At 38.5% G+C, this 24,952-nt stretch overlaps 1 protein-coding gene across 1 annotated transcript in view; it reads right to left on the bottom strand.

The window, feature by feature from the left end:
- The window catches only part of prkn (parkin RBR E3 ubiquitin protein ligase), a 156,249-nt gene that overhangs the window by 74,172 nt on the left and 57,125 nt on the right, over window positions 1-24,952 (bottom strand). Inside the window, exons 3-4 of the mRNA XM_059566728.1 lie at window positions 12,214-12,433; window positions 487-605 (exon numbers count right to left, since the gene is read on the bottom strand). Coding sequence (XP_059422711.1) covers window positions 487-605; window positions 12,214-12,433 — 339 coding nt within the window. The remainder of the gene's footprint in view (window positions 1-486; window positions 606-12,213; window positions 12,434-24,952) is intronic.

Here is a 24,952-nt window from a genome sequence, read left to right on the forward strand (position 1 = left end):
TGTTCGCAAGACAGCAGGGCTCCTAGGATGGCTTGAGGGTGAGTAAATCATTGGGTAATTTTTGGGTGAACCATTTTCCTCTAAATAACGTTTTTTTTTGTGTAGTACAAAAAAAAGGTTCAATGGGTGTTAAAGGTTCTTCATGGAACCACGAGCCAAAAAAAAGAAAAAGGAAAAAAAATATATATATAAATATATATATATATATATATATACATATAAATATATATATATATACATATACATATATATATATATATATATATATATATATATATTTTTTTTTTTTTTTTAATAAAGGTGAGAATAAAAGTGATATAACTTTTGTATAATAATTGTATCTAAATGTGTTCTGTATACCAAACAAAAAAGATACTAGTAAATTTACATCTTTGAATTAAGAAGCAAGTTTCTATGCAAAGTAGATAGTTAGGACTAGGTGTTCTAGCAATCAAAGAAGCATATACTGTGTGTACACATACGTACCCTGCTGAGCGTAAGAGTGCCTTCTTTGCAGACTCTGCAGCGAACACGTAGTTTTCCAGGCTGAATGGCCTTGCAGACCGTCTTACAGAACACATAGAAACTGCTGTGGGCTTTAGCTTCTGTAAAAACAACCATAAACATCATGAAAACCATGCGATAACACTAAGTGTGGTTTATTTTTTATTTTTTATTTTTTTCCAGTGTTCAAACACTGTCCCATCACAGTTACTCCTATCCCAGTACACAGTAAAACATTTGTTGGTTAGCATCGAGCATGTAAAAACTTAAATTATTATCAGCTGGTCAGCAACTTTATTAAGATTTGGAACATAACACATGGTTTACGTCACTTACCCTTGAAAAAGAGTGAGCGATGGGAGATATTTACATCAAATACTGTCTACTGACGTGAACTAATGTCGAAATTAGGGATGTCAATGATTAATTGATGATCCATTAATTTTCAATAAGAGATGCAATCGATTAAAGCTGTCTATGGTTGACAACCGATTTAATGTTGGGCTGCGAGCGGCTCATGCACAAAACACATGCGAGCGGCTGTGAGTGACAGTGACTGTATATAAACGCATCATTATTCATTCACAATGTACAAATTAAGTTTTTAATGTGATTTGAACTTTAAAAGTACATTAAAATAGAACCAACACAAAGTTCTTTAACATGGAAAGCAATAGAAATGTAGCAACAAAGTAATTTCCCCAGATAATTGTTTCATATCGTGCGCTTTGAAGGCTGCGGGACACAGGACAGAAAGGCTATCCTACAACTTGTTAATTCGTTCCTACAACTTATTAATTTATGGCCACTGTCCATGTTTCTTTAATTTTGTTCCTTAACTCATGATTTAACTGAAATAAGGGAACAAATTAATAAATTGAACAAATTCTTAGTTCATGAAATCGTTCATTTCCCTTCCCACATGTTTACCACAGCAGGGCTTGAAAACGAAAAGAAAATTCAATCGGTTCACTCCGAGCAGAATCGATATTTTAACGTTCCTCTGAATTATTACCGTTCTGAAACTGGTTCGGTTGGAAAAAATACAGGTTAATAACATTATTTTTTTACAAACAATATTATGTGTCTATAATTTGCCTAATAATAATTTTTAAGGCGCGTTGTTTCTATATGCAGGCTTTACAGTTCTTATTGTGTGCTAGCTCGTTGGCTTTGTTGGAAGGAGGACACCGACAGGGAGCTCGAGAGATCATAACACTTGATTTATTAAGCATGAAGAGGATGAACATTAGGAATTAGCCACATCTGATTACACCGTGTGCGTCATCTCTCTCTCTCTCTCTCTCTCTCTCTCTCTACCTTTTATAATTGCGCGCAGACTATTCTCATCTCTGTTCTCGCGATATTACATTTCTATCTTATTTAAAGTTATAGAACATTAACTTTAACCATAAATTTCACTCCCTACAATAATAGCAATGTAATAATAATAAAGTGCAGCATTTTATTTACTCAAAAAGAAAAAGAAAAAATAGAGATCTAACGTTAGTCAATAACCCGCTGTGGTTAGTCATCTTTTCTAGATTTTGGCCAAATGTAGGCTACTAAAAAAAAAAATCTATCAACACTTTAAAGACATCAAAGTTTTTTTTTAAGATATTTAAAAATATTTGCTGCATTGTAAAAAAAAAAAAAAAAAAAAAAAAAAAAGATTGTGTTTTGAAAGTAAAAAAAAAACTTGTGCATTGCATTTTATTAGCCCTATTACTTTACGAAATAATGAAGGTTAAAATGCCTGTAGTCTAAAGCAAAATGTTTACAAACATTATAAAAACAGCTATTAGTTTCTCTCGAAAAACAAAACAAGTTTAGGCTATAAAAACGTCAATCCAAAAAACAAATTAATTTAAGCTGAAGCTGATGCCTGCATCTCTCATCCGGCACGAATCCAAATGTTTCCAATGTTCCAGACGTATCTGGATGCTAAAATATTATTTATTATATAGTGTTTGTACTTTTATCTACATAAAACATCATCCTTCAAATCGGCTTTATCAACACAGTGAGGCGCGCGGTCACTCTGAACGCAACATGTTGTACAACGGAGCAGTCTAACTTTTGATTTGTTTCTTTAACTCTATTTTATTTTGTTAATGTCCAGGCTTTAATAAAGCAAAATGATGTTGTGTCAGCGTGATGGTCATACCAAAGCTGATTGGTTTAAGCAAGACATTAGGCTGTTCAAAGCTTCAGCTTTTGCAAAATAATTAAAACTGTAAAGCTTTTGCAAAATAAAGAAAACTTCTCTCTGCAGTTTCGATTTCCTTTCCGAAAACTTTGAAACGTGTCACAATGAACCATAATTTAGCACACGTTTTCTTTCGTTTCGTTAATCTGTCAATATGGTTTAAGTGAAATAAATTATTGTTTATGCCTATATTCCTTTTTATGTAAGCCTATAGGGATTCGTTTTCCAGTTTTCTCCATTCACGGAAGCGCTGCAGGTGTGTGATCTGTTGAATTCATCTCACATATCCTCAGATAAACTCTAAGGGCGGTGCATTGCCATTGAGACTGACCTATGATGAGTTCACAGCTGAGAGGACATTTCACTCGCTGGCTTCAGCGTCACATTTGCATATACTGTACTACTGGAATTCATGATTCATTGACAGCAAATTTCAAATATTAAATGGTACGATAAAATAACGTTATTAACCGGTAAATGGCCATTTCAAATTTTCGATTCTGTTCGGAACTATACAATTTGATTTCGTTTCTGTTTCTGGTTCTGTTCCTGTCAAAATTTCGTTCGTTTCTGGTTTTCGTTTTCGTTCCTTGAACCGGTTCAGAGCCCTGAGTAAGGCATGCGAAAATAGTGATAAAGTTAAGATAATCAAATAAACCTACAAAATTACAGGGTTAGATGCTGAGGATTTAGGAAAAGACACAGTGCCTAAAAATTCTTGAATTTGTGGAAATTTTCGTGACCAACCGGCAAACTAGAAAAAGGCAGCATAAATGTAGGCTATATGAGCTTGAAGCGAATCAAAAAGCCTGGACACACTTAACATATTCCATGCTAACCTATTATTCCTCTAATTAACAAAGCTTTTATACTACACTTGTCATAATCAGAGTTTATAATTTGTAAATAAATAATCGCTGGATTCAAAACAACAATTAAAAGGCGCTGTGACCGACATTGATTTTTTCCCGAACACTCAATGATGTCACTAAACGGTGCCACAACAAGAATCATTTACAAGTTTCTGCATGGACCTAACTAGGCACAGGTTTTCAAGCCCTGGGACAAAATGGGATGCTTTAAGGAAAATGTATAGCCTATATAAGTAATAGGCCTAAAAACTTCAGTGGTAAGTGTGGTAACGTGAAATATTCCTCACATTAAGCTACCAAAAATAAAAATATAAGGGGTCAAAATCACTATGTGCCTTCATATTTTGTAACAGGTGGCGTTTTATGGAGAAATGGAGACTGTCTCATCTGTGAGTGGCACACGACTTGCACTTGTCACTAATATGCTAGAAACATGCATAAAAATATTTTAATATAAATAATGCATAACACAGTTAAGTATTTATTTTCTTAACTGACCCACCATTGAAAAATTCATTGTAAAAAAAGATTGTGAGATTATTTGTTCCACCTAAAAATGGTAGACAATAAGACTGTTTGGGAAACCAGTTTAGAAAAACACATTTTTTAAATTCTGTTTGATGACAAAAATTACACTTTTATATATCCAGTGCATTCCTTTATTTAAGAATGCATGAATGGGACCAACTGAGCAACTTAACTTCAGCTGGCATTTGTTTGCTTTTGTTTCGTTTCCCTTGCTTCTTGTGCTCTTTTAGTTTACAGCTGTGGAGTGTTTTGAATGGGATGCAAGTGGGTTGGTTAGACCACTGAGTAGAGGATAAGAACGAGGTGCAGCCGTGCTTCAGCAAGCCACCACGGTCCCAGGACAAAGAGCCCACGGTCAAATTAGCCAGAAAAGACGATCCAGACATCTTCCTGGCATATGATTTAGTTTAAAGAGGACTTGTCCTATCAGTCTGTCCCATACCAGTTTAAATCACTCATACACACACCCAGGAGCAGCATTCTCATTAGAACTAAAAGCATGGGGCACCGAGGAGGTACAGTACACGATACCTTGACACGGCTGACAATAAATCGAGTGGAGTGGGTTTTATAAGACAGCCACCCTATTATTTATGATTTCTGCAGGATTCCTCCATTACGCTTTTACAGGAAGAAGGGCTGGATAAAAGAGGTGTCATGATTGGACTAAGTAGCCGAGTGGGCCGCTTGCCAGAGCGAGGTTGAAAAGGGAAGGGCGGGCAGAGGACAGCTTGTAAAAGCGCTGCCATTGTGGCAAATGACAGCATCCACTTCACCAACCTGTGCGCTAACAAAAACATTCAAACACTCTCTCTGAGAACTCCATATTACTGCCGAAAAGGAGGTCACCAAAGCCTTAGTGGTGCACACACTAATGTAAATGAAAGGATATACACTACAAAAGAATTCTAGTTTGGTGGGACTGGAAGCGTCATGTAGAAAGAGAATCCGAGGCAATTGCTTTAAGACGGCACAGGAAGCATCCATATATGTACATATATATATATATATATATATATATATATTTATTTATTTATTGGGGATGCATGTTATATCGGTCACCATATCGGTATCGGCTGATATATGTAAATTCTTCTGTTATCATTATCAAACCGTTAAGAGAATTTGGCCAATATCTTTAAGCAGATAAATAATGCATTATTTCCTGCAGAGACACTTCAGATTGCGCACTGTTCACCATGATGGTTTTTAATTGCTTGAAATATTATTGGAATCGCTTCGAAAAGGAACATACAGTGAAATGCAACGTGCAGGGCAAGTCTGTCATATTATAATGAGATCATTAGCTACTGTAAAATAATGCATCTTTGTTCGCCCGTGTTTTAGCGCGTTGTTAAGGGAAGAGCGCATTCACAATGGATCCACACATGACAAGCACAGATAATTTTGCTTGTGCATTTACAATCTTTTGTGCAATTGTGCGATGTAATATTGTGTTTATTTTATGCAAATCAGATTTTCTCATATAGAATGCGTTTGGTTAAGCTATATAGAGGGTTAATAGATCTTTAGATCAGCGCACGCAGCTCAAACAGCAGCTTACAACATGAATAACTATGTTTGAGATTGTCATATATATATATATATATATATATATATATATATATATATATATATATATGAGGAACACTATTATAATAAAACGTTATAAATTATTTTTGTTTGTTTTCAGTTTCAGTTGTGGGAAGAGCCAAGATCACATCCACAACAGAAGTTACAGATTCTGATCAGCACGTAACTTAGTTCGAGTTCACGTGTGCATTTGCGTCTTTTTGTACATGTATAAGTTGTAATATTATATTTATGTTGTATAAATATCTGAATATATGATGCATTTCCTTGAGTTAAATAGGTTGGCAGCACTTCAGTTTACCAGTGTTCATTCAGCTCTTCAGCTTCAGCACACGCAGGTTGAACAGCAATTCACAACATTAATAACTATAATTGTGAATGTCATAAACATAATATTATAAAGAGAATATTAAGTGATTAAATAAGTTGTGAATTATTTGGGTTTATTTGACATGTTTCAGCTCGTTTGTTACAGGAAGAGCCAAGAGTGTGTCCACGACACATCTGACTCTTCTGGGATGTAGCGCGGGTGCATTGCAATATTGGAAATAGGCTACTTCTGTTTTAAACCATGAAGGCGAGCCAGTGGATATCGTACAAGCAACGTGCAAACTTTGTGAGAGTCTAACGTATTCTCTCAGAGATGATGACAAATCTCCTAATATGTGGTATATATATATATATATATATATATATATATAACTGTTTTAATTTATTTCGTTAATGTTTCTCTTGTGGCCCGAACATAGTGAAAACAATGAGAAGAAATATATTTATATATATATAGGGGTCGCACGGTTCGCTGAAAAAAACCTGTACCGTTCGGTTCACCGCACACGGTTCGGTACGCGCTGGGACCGTGGTTCAACTTATATGTTGCAGTTAATATATGTTTAATATATGTAACATATGTATATGTTTCTGTTGATGGATGCGCATTCTGGATTCCCAGACATTACAACTATAGCGATGAGAAAAAAAAAAAAAACCTGGACAAACCATTCTTGATCTCTTGATCAATGTGAACGACTTATGCTGGAATATGAGCAGTCATTTATTCTGTCATCATCCGGGTGCTGAAAGCGAGCACGCACAGATGAAAATTTCACTTTCTGAGGTTTTTTTAACATTAATATGACTTCCCCTAGCATGTATGTGGTCCCCAAGTTTCTAAAAATTTTAATCGGTGTAAATCGAGATTTTACTATCTTTCTCTGCCTTTGAGAAAATGGAAGCTCAAACGGTCTGATCTGGAATCTCCTCTTTGTGACGTTGTAAAGAGAAATGTTACCTCCCCTTTCTCTGCTTTGCCCGCCCAAATATTTACATATAATTCAGTCGCAATGTCAGGACAGGCGTTACAAACAGACTTTTATGATATGGATTCGACAGCACCGCCACAAACAGTGAGTAACAGTGTTCATTAATGCCTGATCTGTGATCAGTGATTTCTGATGTGTAGCTAATTATTCAAGTTCACACAGACTTTCTTTCTAATTCGTTTAATACTGTTTATGCATCAGTGAATCAAGCCAGTGACTAAACGATCAACTGCACGTTGTTTCTCTTAGTAGCATGAAACAAGTCTGTTATTTAAATTGTGATTTAACTACAGAGAGCGATCAAAGAACGCTCCCTTTTTTCGGAGCTGTCACACATCGCGAGTATATCTGCACACTTGCCCAAACTGCCGTTACAATGAATGACGCTGTTATGCTGCACAACGGAGCTCTTACTGTATTCATGTGTTTGCTGTTAGTTGTGGTGAAAGCATTTTGTGAGAGAAAACGTGTTGCAATAATGACGAGATCACTGCAATCACGCGATAAACATACTCTGTCTACTCAATGCTCATCACTGCAGCCATTCATGTGATGGGAAAAGATCGATAAAATAATTATATAATCAACAAATCCACGATTTGTTAATCTCGACAGCTGTAGTATATATATATATATATATATATATATATATATATATATATATATATATATATATATATATATATTTGAGAGGGGTCCACATGTAATACGCATTTCAAATGCAAACATGTCAGCCAATCACAACAGTTGTCGTTTACTCGGAGTCTCACAGCAGACACGGCCCTACAAACAGAGCAGTCAAGCCAGAGGGCTAATATCAGGATATAAAAAATGCTTTTTATTTATAAATTTTAAATGTAAAAATCATACTAACATGTATGTATGTATTTAAACTAAACTCATTTAAGCTTTGTCAGTTTAAACATTTAAGAGCCAGAGGACGCGAGCTCGTGCGCGCAGTGAGAAGATTTGTGCATGCGCTCATCCGAAACGCGCAAATATAAGATCTTCCCGAAGTATTGTGTTTAAATGGACAAATTCACACAAAAATTATGTCAAAATGCCCGTCTTGGTAAGTATCCTACAGCAGACATAGCCGGCTGAACGCAGGCCTGCTGTATCAGTGTATTCTCTTAAAGTCTTTATATTAATAGAAACAGCAACAACAAAGAAATCACTCACTGCTCTTGATTAAAAAGCTTTTATAACTTTAATAAAGAATTATCTTTCATTTATATAGTTCAATATGCAATGCTGTTTTACATTGGATTACTTTATCCAATTTCTGTACCTAAAAACTTATGCTAGACCTGCCAAAAAAAAAAAAAAAAAAAAAAAAACTGAAAATCACTGTTTCTTGTTTGTATCTTTACTCTATTGTATTTATGTGTGCTGCTGCTTGTAGTTGGATAGAATTTTCTTCTTTTTTTATCAGAAAGTATAGTTTTTCCATAAACATAGCACATACCGAACTGTACCGAAAACCGTGAGCCTAAAACCATGAAACAAACCGAACCATGAAAACGTTGAACCGTGCCACCCCTAATATATATATATATTAGTGCTGTCAAATGATTAATCCAGCATCCAAAATAAAAGTTTTTGTTCATGTAATATATGTGACCACATGTTTTGGTCTTGTTTACCACAGACCGCACGTTGAGTAAGGCCATCCTGAGCGGCGGATCACTCACTGTTTGAAGTCCTGTGAAGTTATGTGCATTTCTTAGAATGAATTCAAGCAGGATAAATGTCAAGCCAAATGAGCCTGTGCTTATATTTTTTTAAGCTGCACAGTATTACACCATATTTTAGATTTGAAAATGTTTACTTTTAACATTGTTATATTATCATAAACAAACAATGGTTTACTTTTCATCGTTGCATTAAAAGTGGTAGCTTATTTTAGTGACCCAGGCTACATTCATGGATCTATAAGCAAAATGTCAATATATTCACATATTAGGCCTATATTTGTAACAAGTATATTTTTTTATTTATATTTTAAAATTCCTATAATAAAACCGCATGCATTTTTGACACGCACATACTTTGTTATTTGTTACCTGTCCTTTATATTGACAGATAACTACTTGGGAAAAAGATATCTGTTTGTACACTGATTAAGAAATTTTTGCTACATTAAATATTTTCTTTATTTTAGTAAAACGTGAGACACTGAATAATTTTGCTCCTATCATTTAGGCTTAACTAAAACAAGAAATGAATAAATAAAACCTGGCCACGATTCAGCTAATTTAATGAAACTGAAAAGAATGGATGGATTAATAAAATGTCCTCACGTTTAAACTCTAGTTCTCTCATTTTAATCAACAAAGTGCACACGATGTTAAAGAGCTTCATTAATTGACAACTTCATTGACTTTAAAGGGAGCCGCATTTACATGTTTTTATACATTTATATATTTATATAAATCAAAACAAAAAGTAACAATAATAAATGTACAGCCGCATTTAAATGCAGGAGTGTATACTATTGCTTAAAATATCAGAGTGCAAGATTTGCGCCGCACAACACAATTAGTCTACATATTTTATCTTTATTAAAAATCTTGTTTGGTTTTATTTTAATTAACTTTGTAATGCATATGTAAAATGTGAAATTCAATCTTATTTGCAGTTTATAGCATTTTATAATTATTTGTACAATAATATTCAACTTAACCTGCTTTGTATCTTTATTATTTAAAGCAAAAGAGATTTATTAAAACAAGTTTATGAGAGTCATGCATCCGTTTAATCTTGATCAAGAACAACTAATGATCAATGATTTGGAGAGACATTGGCTGTTAGATCACTTTAAAACATCAGATTTCCTTCAATTTACAGGTTATAACTGCATCGGTCTCAGTTGTAGACCGTATTTTTTATGTGGATCCCATACTGTAATCTAAAAGACAAATGCTCTATTACTATTCATATTAAATTTTTTGTGCGGAAATGTATTAATTCGCATGCATGAGTTGCCCTCAAGATCACTTGAATTTTTTCCTGATAATGAAATAACTTAAAATTTGGATGCCTCACAGACATGAGAAATATATCCACAGAAAGCTTAAAATGTCTTTTAAATGAATCAATTCAAAATGAAAGCAAATACTCCCGGATTATGTCATCTGTGAAGGCTGCATTTCTCTCGAAAGCCGCGTCCATGTGGAGAGAGTCAGCACCATGAATGTCATCTTGCAGCCGACAAGAAAACATTAGTTTATTAATAAATAATTAAAATGTCTCCTTTTTCACAATTAATTTTTTTATTTCTGCTTGTGCTTTGTTGCAAACTTAATGCATGTGCTTGAGCGTAGAATATATTAAGGCTCATTATGGATTAGACTGTGTTAATTTAATATAAACGTCCGATTAGTTGAATAATGACTTCAATGAATGACTACTAGTAACTAATTTTTTTATCTTATGTGGGGGGGGGGGCTATTGAATTCCCTCTAGACATCTTTGTTAAACTTTTTATACGGCATTTTATACGGGTTTGCAAAAATTCTGCTTTTCGTAACGGAGAGATGAGAGATATTAACATTGATTTTTCCTCTGAAACACAAAAATGAAAAATTGTAATAAAATTGATAGGCCTATTTTATTTTTTAATAATGGTCAACCCTTCTCCATTCTTTAGATATTGTTGCTTCTGGTTTGTGCACTGTAAATCAAAGAAAGTCTACAAAATGTGTTGTCTCCCAAAAACTTGGGACTTATTTGTCAAGTTTTAAAGCATGTGTATTTACCAAATCTAAAATAGCCTATAAAACACATTCATAGATGGATACTTTTCTGATGTCTGGACTCTGGACTGAACCAAACAAGCCATTTGTCCTAAAACAGACACTTTGCCTAAACCTGCTCTGCAAGTTTGAAATGCTCATCAGAAACTCTCCATATGAAAGAGCAAGAGATTCACACCTTTATTTCAACCTCCACAAGCTATACAAAACTACCCCGATAGATTCATGTTCCCAATATGTAAATAGCATGCATGTACATTATTGTGTTTTTGAGAAAACAACGTTTTCAAAAACAGTAGAGCATGTCAATTTTACACTAAGAAACCAGTAGTGTGACTGAATTCATCGCATCCACTGGCAGGGCACCTGGGTCCCGATAACACACTTTTGCTGATCAGGGATTGATTCCACTAACCAGGAATAAATGCAGAGGTGAGACGTTTCTGTAGAAGCTGCGAAGTCTGTCAGCACACTGGGATGGACAAGTCAACTCGGGGTCATGAACACATCTTGGTCATCATGGATTATGCCAGATGGTATCGTGAGGCCATTCTCCTCCTAAAAGCCACCTCCAAGAGTATTGCCAAGGAGTTTAATATAAACGTCCGAGTTTAATATAAAAGTATAAGGGTACTCCATATGTCTCCCTGCTTATGGCGGAAATGTGCCAGTCACTGAGGGTAAAACAACTTTGTACCTCGGTCTACCATACCCACACAGATGGGCTGGTCAAATTATTCAATCAGACTCTTAAGAGAATGCTGAGGCATGTGGTAGCTGAAGACGGACCTGATTGGGACCTCATGATTCTATATGTGCTGTATGAGGATCGGGAGGTTCCACAGGTTTTGTCAGAGTTCACTCCCTTCGAGCTATTGTTCGAGCGGCAGCCAAGAGTGCTCTTAGATATAGCCAAAGAAGCATGTGAAGACCAAGTTTCCTGACACCGATCTCTGATTGACCATGTGCAGGAGATGAGGGAAAGAACTGACAAAATGATGCCCTTTTGTGGAGGAGCACCTTATCGAATCACAACAGCCCAAAAGCGAGTGTACAACTGCCCCACTCAGCCACATTAGTCTTGTGCAAGGAACCATGCAAAAATAAGTCTTTATTAACTGATAATCTTTGTTAGTTTTCTGTTGGAAACTGCAGTGAGTTGTATGCATAGCTTTTTTGTATAGTAGATAGAAGCACATTGTTTTCAATTAGCCTATCTTGATTACTTCATGTTTAGTAGCATTTAGACACCAAATTATAAAAAAAATGCTTCACATTGTTACATTAAGAAACGACATTGGTGCTTCTTCACCATTATAAAGCATCAGCTACCACTGGATTTAAAATACATTCTACAGTGGCTCAAACATACGCACAAAACAACAACAACAACAACAACAACACAAACACAGAACTACGCCCTGTACCTGTGTGTCCAACGAAGTTCCCTTGTCTGGACGCATCTGTCTCCAGAATGACAGCTAGGCCTTCAGACACGCTGGTCAGACGGGAGCCACTGAGGTCAAGTCGGGTCAAGCTCTCCATCCCTCCGCCCGGCCTGTGCTGCTGGACAAACTCAGAGCGCTGGCTCAAGGTGGATGGGGGCAGAACCACATGAACCGTGCTCTGCTCGGGGAGATCACAGCCCTGTCACAGAAGATGACAAGCAGATAGTACTTCAACACTCTTCACAATAGCCTCATCCATGTTTAATACCACTATACCTTAGGGATTCTCAAATGTTTTTGGTTTGTGACCCATTATGCACCACTATATCTGCTATACACTTCTCATGTTCTTTAGAAACATCTACACTTTGAAGTTTGGGTTTCATTCTGAATAGATTAATTATAATTTAGATGTAGAGGTGGTGGATGTCCTCATGTAAATTAGATTTTATGATGATCAAGTTTGTAATAGTTCTCACTGGTTCACTTATAATAACCAATTAATAATTTATGGTGATTATTAAATGTAAAAACTAAATTTAAAACCCCTCATCAGAACAAGAAGTGCTTAAAACCTGTTTTTTTCTGAGACCAGCCACAGCGACAGTTATATGAATAGTAATTCTATGGTGCTGTAGTCTCAAAAGCGCATAAGGAGATGATCTTTTCATCCTGTTGTCTTTCACTTCTGTCTCAAGAATGAGGAAAGAAAGGATCAAACTTTGCCATCACAAGTACCTTCACAAATGTAAGTAATCAAAGCACATACACCGCAGGATTTTAGCGCCAAAAAATTAAAAGAAAAGGTGAAAAAAAAAAAACATGGTAGAGAGAATAAACATGCCAATCACTGTAAGACACTGACAAAGGGCTTGAAGGCAGAAAAATATAAAATATATCATACAGTATGAGACATTATTTAATACTGTACAATTCCATTAGGTATTCGCTTGGTTTCAGAAACAGTCCCTTAATTTTCCTTCTGTATATGACTAAAGATTTGGTCTCTATGCGTAGAGATGTGGCAATGTTCATAACTTGATAATTTTTGCACATTTTTTTGCTACTTTTAAGTGGATATTTAAAAAACAGTTCAATCAAATAAAAAATCTAAGTTTATAGAGATCACATCTGTCAAGTTTAAAAATAAAAAAAATAATAATAATAATAAATAAAATAAAATAAAAAATAGCCCTTTGACTTGTATGATATATTCCATACTTCTTTAAATGATCTAGAAACATACTCTGGTTATTAATTATTATTATTATACTTTTTACAATTCTTTTTAATGAATAATTAATGCACATACCAATTATTTAAAACAGCAGTGCTTTTTCATCTTTTAGTGGTATTTAAAGTAATCTAGGTCACCCAAAACTGAAAAACCTTATGCAACATACCCTTTTTTATACAATGACAGTTCAAAGTGACCACATCTGCCAAGCTGCAAATAATAATATTTCTTTTTAAGAACATCCAGAGACATATTCTGCATTTTTACCCTTTATTTTCCAATACTGTTTAATTCATACAATTTTATCAAATTTTCTTATGATCATGTTGATTCACACATCAATTGTTAAACTTTAATGCTCTAACCATTTGTATTTTTCCCCATTTGTTGAGTAGAGACTCATTTCTAGATGGATAACAGCAGAACATTTGATGCAAAGCATATAAAAACATTCCTTTAAGAGAAAACCTATTTGACAGGGAAAATGGTTCTTTTGTCTGAAACCATCCTCAAACAACTATTTATTTCTTAGTTTTAGCAAAAACAACAGACAGACAAAATGAAAGATGTGAGTCTCATCTTGTCCATTTTCCCCAGCAGTCACTGAGGGTTGATTTTTCAATGGCGCAGCATAAATTAAAAAAAGACCATCTCGCTCCAGGTGATCGAACCACCAGCTAAGCCTTATCACACTTTCCTGCCATAAAGGAGACTTCTAATACAGGCTTTAACAAAGATGGGCCACGTGCTGGAAAACGAAGCAGCCATAGCAACACAATACAAGATCCTTATCAAGAAATGCAGGAATGGAAATTAGCATTAGTTACATGAGGGATGCTTTAAAGACCGCTGTGACATAAAATATGCTGGTCAATATCAATTTATTACAACGGCAGTGTTTTTGACTTTGCATTTGTATTTCAAGACAAAAATATTAAACAACGGTGCAAACAGTGAGATGACCCTTCTGATTCGAATGGTACGTCTACGGTCTATACATGCGATAACCTCTAATTCACATTAATGGAGCCAGCATTTTTCATGATAACTCCTGTTCTCAGAGGAAAGGGTAAAGCTTTGGGCAAGAATAACGCTGCAAATGCACTCTGAGATAAAAAGCAATTTCCAGGATGTGAACTCGTGACATTTAGAAAAAGCATTGATCCAAACAAAACACACAATATGAAAACTGAGCACAAAACTAAGAAGTGGGAAAATCAGCCATAACCTAAGAATAAAGTCTCCCCGGCAAGTGCATTTGATGTTGTCAGCTGCCTTGACACCGACATTTATTTATGTTTTTTTTTTTTTTTTTTTACAATTTCAAATCCAGTTACTTTGGGGACAGAGTGGGGCTTCTATTCCTGATGAGCTGAAAGTGCCTTCATTTTATACACGGGACCTTTTTCAGTTGAGACATTCTCTTAGGGGAGCCTGATCAACAAGTCAGTCTTTTTAAAGACAGGGACATTGTGCATTAGCAATGACTTGGTTCTTTAAATATACACAGTGGCTGAATTTCAATGCTGAAAGCATGGAGACAATCAATTTGTCTTTCATCCGGAGTCATAAGCAGCCCCAGAGTCTGGACAATTTCTCAAGGTCATTTACGGTCATTTTGCTGGCATCAGGACACAACATATTCATATATTTTTCATCATAAAGAGACAATATATTAGCTTTGACTGTGAGCTGAATACCAATTCTGCATGATTAGCAGACAGTTTAAGAATTAAAACTGAAAGGTTTTTTTTTTTTTCTTTTACTTGTAAGCATATTTAAAACAAGGAGAGAAACTCTAAAGAATGTGCAAGCTCCATAATTGTGGTTTTTACACCTAGTGCACTATATTTTAAGTCTTCTGATTTGCGGGAGGAAAACACACAAGTTAAACTATAATTTACTGAAAAACCTGGTCTTGTAGCTTTCAAATCCCATTTATACTCTGCATATCCCAACTTGGTACGCCACTTAAGAACTAACAGTAAGTAGTGTTGAGTCCAGCTCAATTCTGAGACAGTAGATTCATGCTCTTGTCATGGACTCTGGAGCATTTGGAATTGGTTTTCTAAAAGCATTGTCTATAGCAAATACATTAAATTAAACCAGTATTTATTGAAAAACCTGATCTTTGTTGCTCTCAAATCCCATTTGCACTCTTCTAGCATTTGAGTCTATCTGGAGTCAGAGTCTTGTAATGGACTCTGGAGCATTCTGACTCAGTCTAGATGTGGACTTGACATTCTTCTGGTCTCCGTTTTGATTCTGACTCAACCAATTAAAGGGGTCATGAACTGCCTTTGTTTATTATTTTGTACTGTTCTTCGAGGTACACTTATGTTATCAAAATGTTTACATTAAAAAACCCCATAATTTAGAAGCAATAAGCTATTTTTTTGTCCAGTTTTAACCCATACCCATACACCCCCCATCAGAACAATCTGTCTGAATAAGCATGGCAGATTGTAGACTCGGGAGTAAATGCTCACTGCTATATTTGGCTAAAAGTTGTGTATGTTTGAGAGTGAACATTCCTCATAGATGGACACTGCTGTGATTAAGGTCAAAAACACATAAATACTCATATCAAACAATCTGTAAGAAGAGACAAAGCAACAGTAACCACATAATGAAAACAGTTACTAACACTTGTGTTGACATTACTGTCGGATCCAATATAGCCTGGACAGCATTGTTTTTTAGTTCAAATCTTTTTGAAAAACTCACGTTGAATTGTACCTTGTTCGTAAACAAATCCGCGGTAAAATGCATTTTCAGAATGCCTCGCGATTCCTCTTGAATCGATTCTGAGCTTAGATTTTAACAGCAGATGGCGATCTAATCTAGTTTTTATTCGCAAACTCAAATGCTCATGAAGAAGAGTCATGTAAGTTCATTTAATCTTAGAATGCTTTTATGATGCAAGATTAATGTAAACACAGCCCACTGTGAACACCTTTGTAATTGTCTTCAACCTTTTTGAATTTTATGAATGATTATTTTAGGTTCAAGGCTACTGGCTAACGTACGCTCGTTGGGACAACAAACTGGACTACATTCGATTATTACGTTCACCTCAGAGGACTGTTGTGTTTTTGTGTTCACGGAAACATGGCTTAGCAACAGCGTTCCAGACGGCGCTATTCAGCTCGACCAGCTGACGTGCTATCGAGCGGACAGAGCACTCGCCGCGGGAGGAAAAACCCGCGGCCGCAGGCTTTGTGTTTACATCAATGACGCGTGGTGCCGCGATGCTGTGGTGATCTGCAAACACTGCTCACCCCTGGTGGAGTTTATGATTATTAAGTGCCAGCCGTTCAATCTGCCGAGGGAATATACTCAGGGGTGCACATAACTTTTTCGGTCAGTTACTCAAGTGAGTACCAGGAGATGGTGTTTGGTACTCACCCCATATGTAGTGTGGTCTTAAGTGCAGTCTTCCTCATTGCCCTCCTCAGTGTCACCGCCACCACTGTCCTCTTCTTCAGCTTCCTGCATGGTAGATGATGAAGATGCTGCAGATGCACTTCCCTGTCCTTGGTTTAGCCTACGATTAGCTGTCTCCATCCCCAGGTCAACAGCTTGCTTTGGGTTAAATGTCTCTGTGGTCTGCTTTGACAGGTGAATCTGCATCAGGGCTGAGAGACGAGCATGTGACAGACGGGATCTGTACTTGGTTTTTATTATGTTGAGATGCGAGAATCCTCTCTCACAAGCTGCACTGCTTAAAGGCAGTGTAAGGGACAGCTTAACCACCTTGTTGATGTTGGAGTAAGCATCTGGGTTACTTGTATTTACTATTTGGACCAAGTCATACACAGAAGAGGCTCCCAGGCGTTTTCCTGCCTGCTTTAAGCGCATCCATTCTGTCACAGTGGTGTCTTTGTCAAGTTGCAAGGTGGCCTCATATTTCTTGAGAATGCTGCAAACTGTCGTGTTTCCAAAACTGTGGAGGTTTTGCATTTCCTGAGGCCATGTTGAAGGATCAAATACTAAGAAATGATCACATGACTTGAGGGAGTCATATCTGATTTCAAGCTCTTCAATTAATCCTCTCATTAAGTTTGTCTAGTCTCTGTCAACATCAGCATTAGAAACAGTGTGTGCCCTGTGGCCTTCACCATCAAGCAGAAGTGTGAACTGTCCAATGGCAACCATAAGTTCATCCTTACATTCTCCAATGGTCAGCTTTTCCTTCTGAAACTTAATGGATGTGGTCTTCAAAATGTTACCAATGTCAAGCATGTTTGACAGAAAGCACTGAAAACGCTCAGTGCAAATATGCTGCAAGTAATATGCAGAGCAATTAAATGTCTCACAGTAAGGAACGTTGTGATCAGCTGATTTTGCGCAATTCTCCAGTATGTGTGCGGTACACAAAATGTGCACAAGTGAGTCTCCAACCGCAGCAAGTCGCCGGAGTTTTGGCACAACGCAGTTGTACATACCAACGTTGACAGCAGCCCCGTCTGTGCACACAGCGCATCCAAGCCTGTGTCCTGGAAAAGTCTCACAAGTCTGTCTGTTATGGCCTGCGCAGTTCGGTCAGCACCCAATTCAATCAGTCCAATAAAGTCTGAGGTAAACTCTCCGTTGCTGGACACAGACACAATGTAAACGATTTCCTGCTCAGTTTTTGTGATGTCCTCAGATCCATCAAAAAGCAGCCCCCAAAATTCAGCAGACTGCAACTTGGCTCGTAAATCACCGCTGATGGTGTGGGCGATGCTTTGTATGATCCATGAGCCCCCTTCACGTGAATGATAAGCACCTCCGACATTTACTCCTAGCCGCTTCAGTAACTGAATATCCTCAGAATAAGAAAACATGGGACGTGAGTGTTTATCTTTATGGAAGGCGAGGAGAAAAATGTTAAACAGATCTTGCCGCTGTTCTTCATTCAGCTTGTCTCGCCATCTGGCAAGTGAGCGACTGGACATTTCTTCTTGGCTAGCAAGTTTATTAGCAATGGCTTGCACCACATTCGTGTGCTCCTTGCTCTTTTTATGTTTGTCAAATAATGGATGGTTGAAATTCTTTGAGCCTTTATAAAACACACCTGTTTTGTCTCCTAGATGTGGATTTGAGCGGCAAATCTTGCACCACATTTAAGCCACGGCACATCTTTGAGTCACTTTTCCGAAAAAAATATTTTTTTCGACTCTGGCTCCAGTTGGCGTTTCTTTGTAGGTGGCGAAACGCCAAAGAAGCTGCTTAATGTCTGTTGCTTTTTGGACATCGCTGACAGTAGTTGACAAGTAACATGTAAGTTGTAAGTCCAGATGAAAAAGTCGGTCAGTACGCAAAGGCACAGAGAAACACAGGTGGCATTACGCATTCCTGATTTTTGTCGCGCATGCGTACCTGCGTACCAGTTATGTGCACCCCTGAATATACTGCCATACTGCTCATTTTGGTTTACATTCCCCCGAACAACATCAACAGCAACAGGAACGACGCACTAAATGAACTGTACCAGCACATCAGTGAGCAGCAGACAGCACTAGGGCTGAACGATACATCGAATTTTCATCGTCATCGCGATATGAACTTGCGCGATGAACACATCGCAGCAGACAGCCTGACACGATGAATAAGGGAAAACATGCCCTAAGCGCATGTAATAAATGTTTGACCTATCACGTTTAGATCTGAAGACATGGCTATTTTTCGCAAATCGCCATCTTTGACGCATGCAGGGAGACTGTGTCAAGTTGAACACTACGCGTGTACTACAGATCTTTGGTCCAGTCGAACGACAGAGCCGTACATCAGCCTCACTGTGCACTTTTTGGATCAAGACTTTGAACTGAAAACGCGATGTCTACAGACATCCTATTTCCCCGGGCAGCACAACGCAGAAAACATTGCCTGTGGATTAAGTGATGCTTTGGCCAGCTGGCATTTGCGGGAAGAGCAGCTGGTTTGCATTACTACCGACAACGGGGCAAACGTTGTGAAAGCAACAGAACTCAACCACTGGGTCAGACTTCAGTGCTTTGGCCATAGGCTGCATCTTGCTATTGGTAAGTGTGATGATAATATTTGCTTTAAGTTACATAAGGGATAGAGCGAGGCGGTTGTTATAATAGCAGCTAAAGTTAACGTTAGTCCTAATCAGCATGAAGGCATTGTATTCGCTGCATAACAAACAGATTCGCTCTACATTATCCCGCTTATTACATGGCTACCTTCCAAATAAATAATTTGACACAAAATATTAATTTAAAAAGAAGTTTATTGATTTAAAAATAAGTGTATTGCTTTTGCTAAACAGAAGCGTATCCATAGCAACGATCTGTTTTTCTTATACGGTCTGAGCCATGTAATAAATGCTAAGTTACTATTAGGCTAATGCAAGTATTATTTTATTATAAACAATAGGAAACTCTGAGCACTTGTTGTAAGTTGTATTTCCCCACTGCATGGTCAGCATTTATCTAACGTTAACAGGATTATCACTGTGTAAGAATTTTAGTTAATTATGCAGCATTTGAAATTGAACTTACTTTATTAAAATAATTATATTACTATAAAATGTAATTTAGTTAAATTATTAATAATTAAATAATTGGCTACAATGTTTACTGGTAGTTTGAATAGTTTGTGACAATTTATTTCTTATCCTCTTTCCAGGAAATGCTGTTAAGGATGACAGCCGCATTGACCGTGCTGCTGGGCTGTGCAAAAAATTGGTGGGACATTTTTCCCACAGCTGGAAACAGAAGACGGCACTGAAAAAAGCACAACAGGAGCACAACCTCCCTGAGCACTCACTCATCACAGAATGTCCAACTAGGTGGGGCTCAAAACAAAAGATGATTGAGAGGGTCTTGGAGCAGCGGCGGGCCATTTCTGATGTCCTCTCAGCAGACCGTAAAATACGGCATCTGGTTCCCTCCTGGCAGGACCTGGATGTACTAGAGTCTGTAAACCTGGCATTACGCCCTTTGCAGGAATTTACTGATGCTCTTTCCGGGGAAATCTATGTCAGTGTTTCATATGTGAAACCCGTCCTTCATCTTTTAAAGACATCGGTCCTTGTAGAAAAGGAAGATGACACAGATTTAACCAAGTCCATTAAAGTGAAAATCCTGGATTACATGAATACAAAGTATGATGACCCAGGAACACAAGAACTTCTGGACATCGCAGGTTCAAGGTCACCTACATCAGCAGTGAAAAAGTTGAGGACATCAAGAGCAGGATCATGTCAGAAATGAAAGACTCTGCACAGAAGGAAGGGACACATTCTGAGAACACAGAGGCCCAGACCATGGAGCCACCCAGCGAAAAAAAAAAAAAAAACGATCATTGGGCAGTTTGCTCAAAACAAATCCAAGCCCCACTCCCAACAGCATCTTTCATGCATCTAGAGCAAGCTGTTGAAGCTGAACTTAACAGCTACTTGTTCTCCCCCACCATTCACAGTGAAGCCGACCCTTTGGCCTGGTGGAAACTCCACCAGGTCACCTACCCTAAGCTGACCAAACTTGCTCGGAAGTATCTTTGTATACCTGCAACTAGTTCTCCCTCCGAGAGGCTCTTCAGCACTTCAGGGAATGTAGTAACATGTCAACGAACATGTTTGAAGCCTAGCAAAGTTAACATGCTGGTTTTCTTGGCCAATAACTTGTCCTAAAGAGATGGCCAAGGCAGTAACTTGTCCTAAGGGGCAGATCTTTTTTTGCTGATTTTATGAGCCATACAGTTATTTAAAATTTTCGTTTTTAGTTTGCAGTTATTTTCCCCACATTTGTTTTGTTTAAAGAGAGATCTTTCTGTTGAGTTTATGTGCAATTTGTTCAATAAAAGCATGTCAAAAATGATCTATTTTGTTTCTTTATTCAGTGGAAATAGGCTATTCAATGTTTAGGTTTGCAAATAACCAATTAAAGCACTGACATGGGAACAGTATAGCTAACATTCACATTTGAATATTTATCGCAAGTCATATTGTCATCGCAATATTAAACAATGTTATCGCACATCGCAGCTTTTCCTCATATCGTGCAGCCCTAGACAGCACACCCTGATGCTTCTCTCATCATAGCTGGGGATATCAACCATGCTGACTTAAAGAGTGTGTTTCCAAAAATACACCAACACATTAACTTTCCAACACAAGGTAATAACATTTTAGACTTTGTTTACACCACACAGAGAGGAGCTTACAGAGCCTTCCCCCTCCCCCACCTTGGTGCCTCAGACCACATCACTGTCATGCTAATGCCTGCATACAGACCACTCATTAAAGTCGCCAAACCAGTTAAAAAACAGATCCAAGTGTGGCCAGAAGGATCATCAGAGGTTCTTCAAGACATGCTTCGACACAACTGACTAGGACATGTTTAAGCAGGCTGCCACATACAATAACTCCACCGACCTCCAGGAGTACTCAGAGACTGTCACTGCCTACATCAACAAGTGTATTGATAATGTAACAGTCACAAAAACCATCACTGTCTGGGCCAATCAGAAGCCGTGGATGACAGGGGAGGTCTACAGACTCCTGAAGACACGGAACGCTGCCTTCAGAGTTGGAGATGAGGTGGGCCTGAGAACAGCCAGGGCCAACCTGTCCCACGGCATCAGAGAGGCTAAGAGACAGAACTCCGGGAGGATAGCCCATCAATTCAGTGACAGCAGAGACACTAGGAGCCTGTGGCAGGGGATACAGACCATTACGGACTACAAGCCCCCACCACGGACCTGTGACAGCAACATCTCTCTGCTGAACGAGCTGAACACCTTCTTTGCTCGCTTTGAGCAACAAAACAGCACTACTGCACTGAAGACTCCACCTCTTCCTGGCGACCAGGTGATGACGCTGACCCCAGACAGCGTGAGGAGATCCTTCAGCAGGATCAACGCACGCAAAGCTCTGGGTCCTGACAACATCCCTGGGTGTGTACTGAGAGACAGTGCAGCAGAACTCACTGATGTCTTCACAGACATTTTCAACATCTCGCTGAGTCAGGCTGTTGTTCCCACGTTTCAAAACTACCACCATCATTCCAGTTCCGAAGAAGCCATCTCCATCTTGGTTCAAAGACTATCGTCTTGTTGCACTTACTCCCATCCTCATGAAGTGCTTTGAACGGCTAGTCATGCACCACATCAAGTCTGCCGTCCCCCCTTCCCTGGACCCCTTCCGGTTTGCATATCGGTCCAACAGGTCCGATGATGCAATCGCCACTGCCGTCCACTCAGCACTTACACATCTGGACAAAAAGGACTCATACATCAGAATGCTGTTCATAGACTTCAGTTCAGCATTCAACACAATCATCCCTCAACAGCTCATTTACAAACTGGTCCAGCTGGGGCTCAACACTTCGCTGTGCAACTGGCTGTTGGACTTTCTGACTGGAAGACCTCAGGCAGTACGGGTCGGCAACAACACATCCAGCACCATCACACTGAACACTGGGGCTCCCCAAGGATGTGTGCTGAGCCCCCTCCTCTTCACTCTGCTGACCCACGAATGCACACCATCACACAACTCCAACCTCTTCATCAAGTTTGCGGATAACACGACTGTGGTGGGTCTCATTAGCAACAAAATGAGACAAACTACAGGAGCGAGGTGAGCCACCTGGTTGGATGGTGCAGTGACAACAATCTCTCTCTGAAAGTGGAGAAGATGAAAGAGATTGTTGTTGACTTCAGGAGAGCAAACACTCAGCACGTTCCTCTGACCATCAATGGTGAGACTGTGGAGAGAGTGAGCAGCACCAAGTTCCTGGGTGTGCACATCACAGAGGACCTCTCCTGGACTGAAAACACAGCAGTACTGGCCAACAAATCACAGCAGCATTTCTACTTCCTCCACAAACTGAGAAGAGCCAGAGCCCCGCCCCCCATCATGTACACCTTCTACAAAGGCACCATCGAGAGCATCCTGATGAGCAGCATCACTGTGTGGTATGGCGCCTGCAACGCGTCCTGCCGAAAGACTCTGCAACGCATGGTGAGAGCAGCTGAGAAGATCATTGGTGTCTCTCTCCCCTCCCTCCTGGACATTTACGGAACCCGTCTCACTCGCAAAGCCCACTGCATCACAGGTGATCCCACACACCCGTCACACAGCTTCTTCAGTCTGCTGCCATCAGGGAGGAGACTGCGGAGTCTCCAGGCCAGGACCAGCAGATTGAAGGATAACTTCATCCTTAAAATCCTTAAAAATATTTTATCTGCTCTGTTTGTTCAATTCACTGATTTGCACTCTATCTGACATGTGCCTTGCGCTACTTTATTTAACTTTATTTTTAACTTTATTTTGTCTTTTTTAGATTCCCTTATTGTATAGTTGTATCTTATATTTTATATTTGATCTAGATTTTTAGGCTCTACTGTTAATGTTATTGTTGTCTGTATGCACCGGGGGTCTGAGAGTAACGCAATTTCGATTCTCTGTATTTATGTACTGTACATGTGGAAGAATTGACAATAAAGCAGACTTGACTTGATTTGACTTGAAGTGTCTGTAATGATTTGGAAACGAGCAGAGTACAGGTGTTTCTAAAGCATGCAGTGCCATCTGCTGTTCATAATTAATCTCAGAATCGATTCAAGAAAGAATCGCTATGCATTCTTTAAATCTCAGAATCGATGCTGAATCATTTCTCGATTCGCGATGCATAGATTTATTTTCCCAGCCCTAGTTGTACAGTATGTGATGGAGGCGCCAGAACTGCAGCTGATAATGTGCGCTGTAGCATGATACTACGATATTTCTTCAAAAGCAGATCATGGAGACATTTTTATCATCCACGATCAAAAATCATTATATCGCACACCCCTACTGCAACTCAATGCATTTAGGCATCTAGATGTGGGGAAGACGACTTGCTGAAGTTCAAACTGAGCATCGGAATGGGGAAGAAAGGGGATTTAAGTGACTTTGAACATGGAATGGTTGTTGGTGCCAGACGGGCTGTTCTGAGTATTTCAGAAACTGCTGATCTACTGGGGTTTTCACCCACAACCATCTCTAGGGTTTACAGAAAATGGTCCAAAAAAGAGAAAATATCCAATGAGCGGCAGTTGTGTGGATGAAAATGCCTTGTTGATGTCAGAGGAGAATGGGCAGACTGGTTAGAGATGAAAGAAAGGCAACAGTAACTCAAATAACCACTCGTTACATCTAGGGTATGCAGAATACCATCTCTGAACGCACAGCACATCGAACCCTGAAGCAGATGGGCTACAGCAGCAGAAGACAACACCGGGTGCCTCCTGTCAGCTAAGAACAGGAAACAGAGGCTATAATTCTCACAGGCTCACCAAAACTGGACAATAGAAAATTGGAAAAGCATTGCCTGGTCTGATGAGTCTTGATTTCTGCTGCAACATTCAGATGGTCAGAATTTGGTGTAAAGAACATGAAAGCATGGATCCATCCTGACTCGTCTCAATGGTTCAGGCTGCTGCTGGTAGTGTACTGGTGTGGAGGATATTTTCTTGGCATACTTTGGA

The sequence above is a fragment of the Carassius carassius genome, chromosome 14 (genome assembly GCF_963082965.1).
Source record: "Carassius carassius chromosome 14, fCarCar2.1, whole genome shotgun sequence".
Classification (NCBI taxonomy): domain Eukaryota; kingdom Metazoa; phylum Chordata; class Actinopteri; order Cypriniformes; family Cyprinidae; genus Carassius; species Carassius carassius.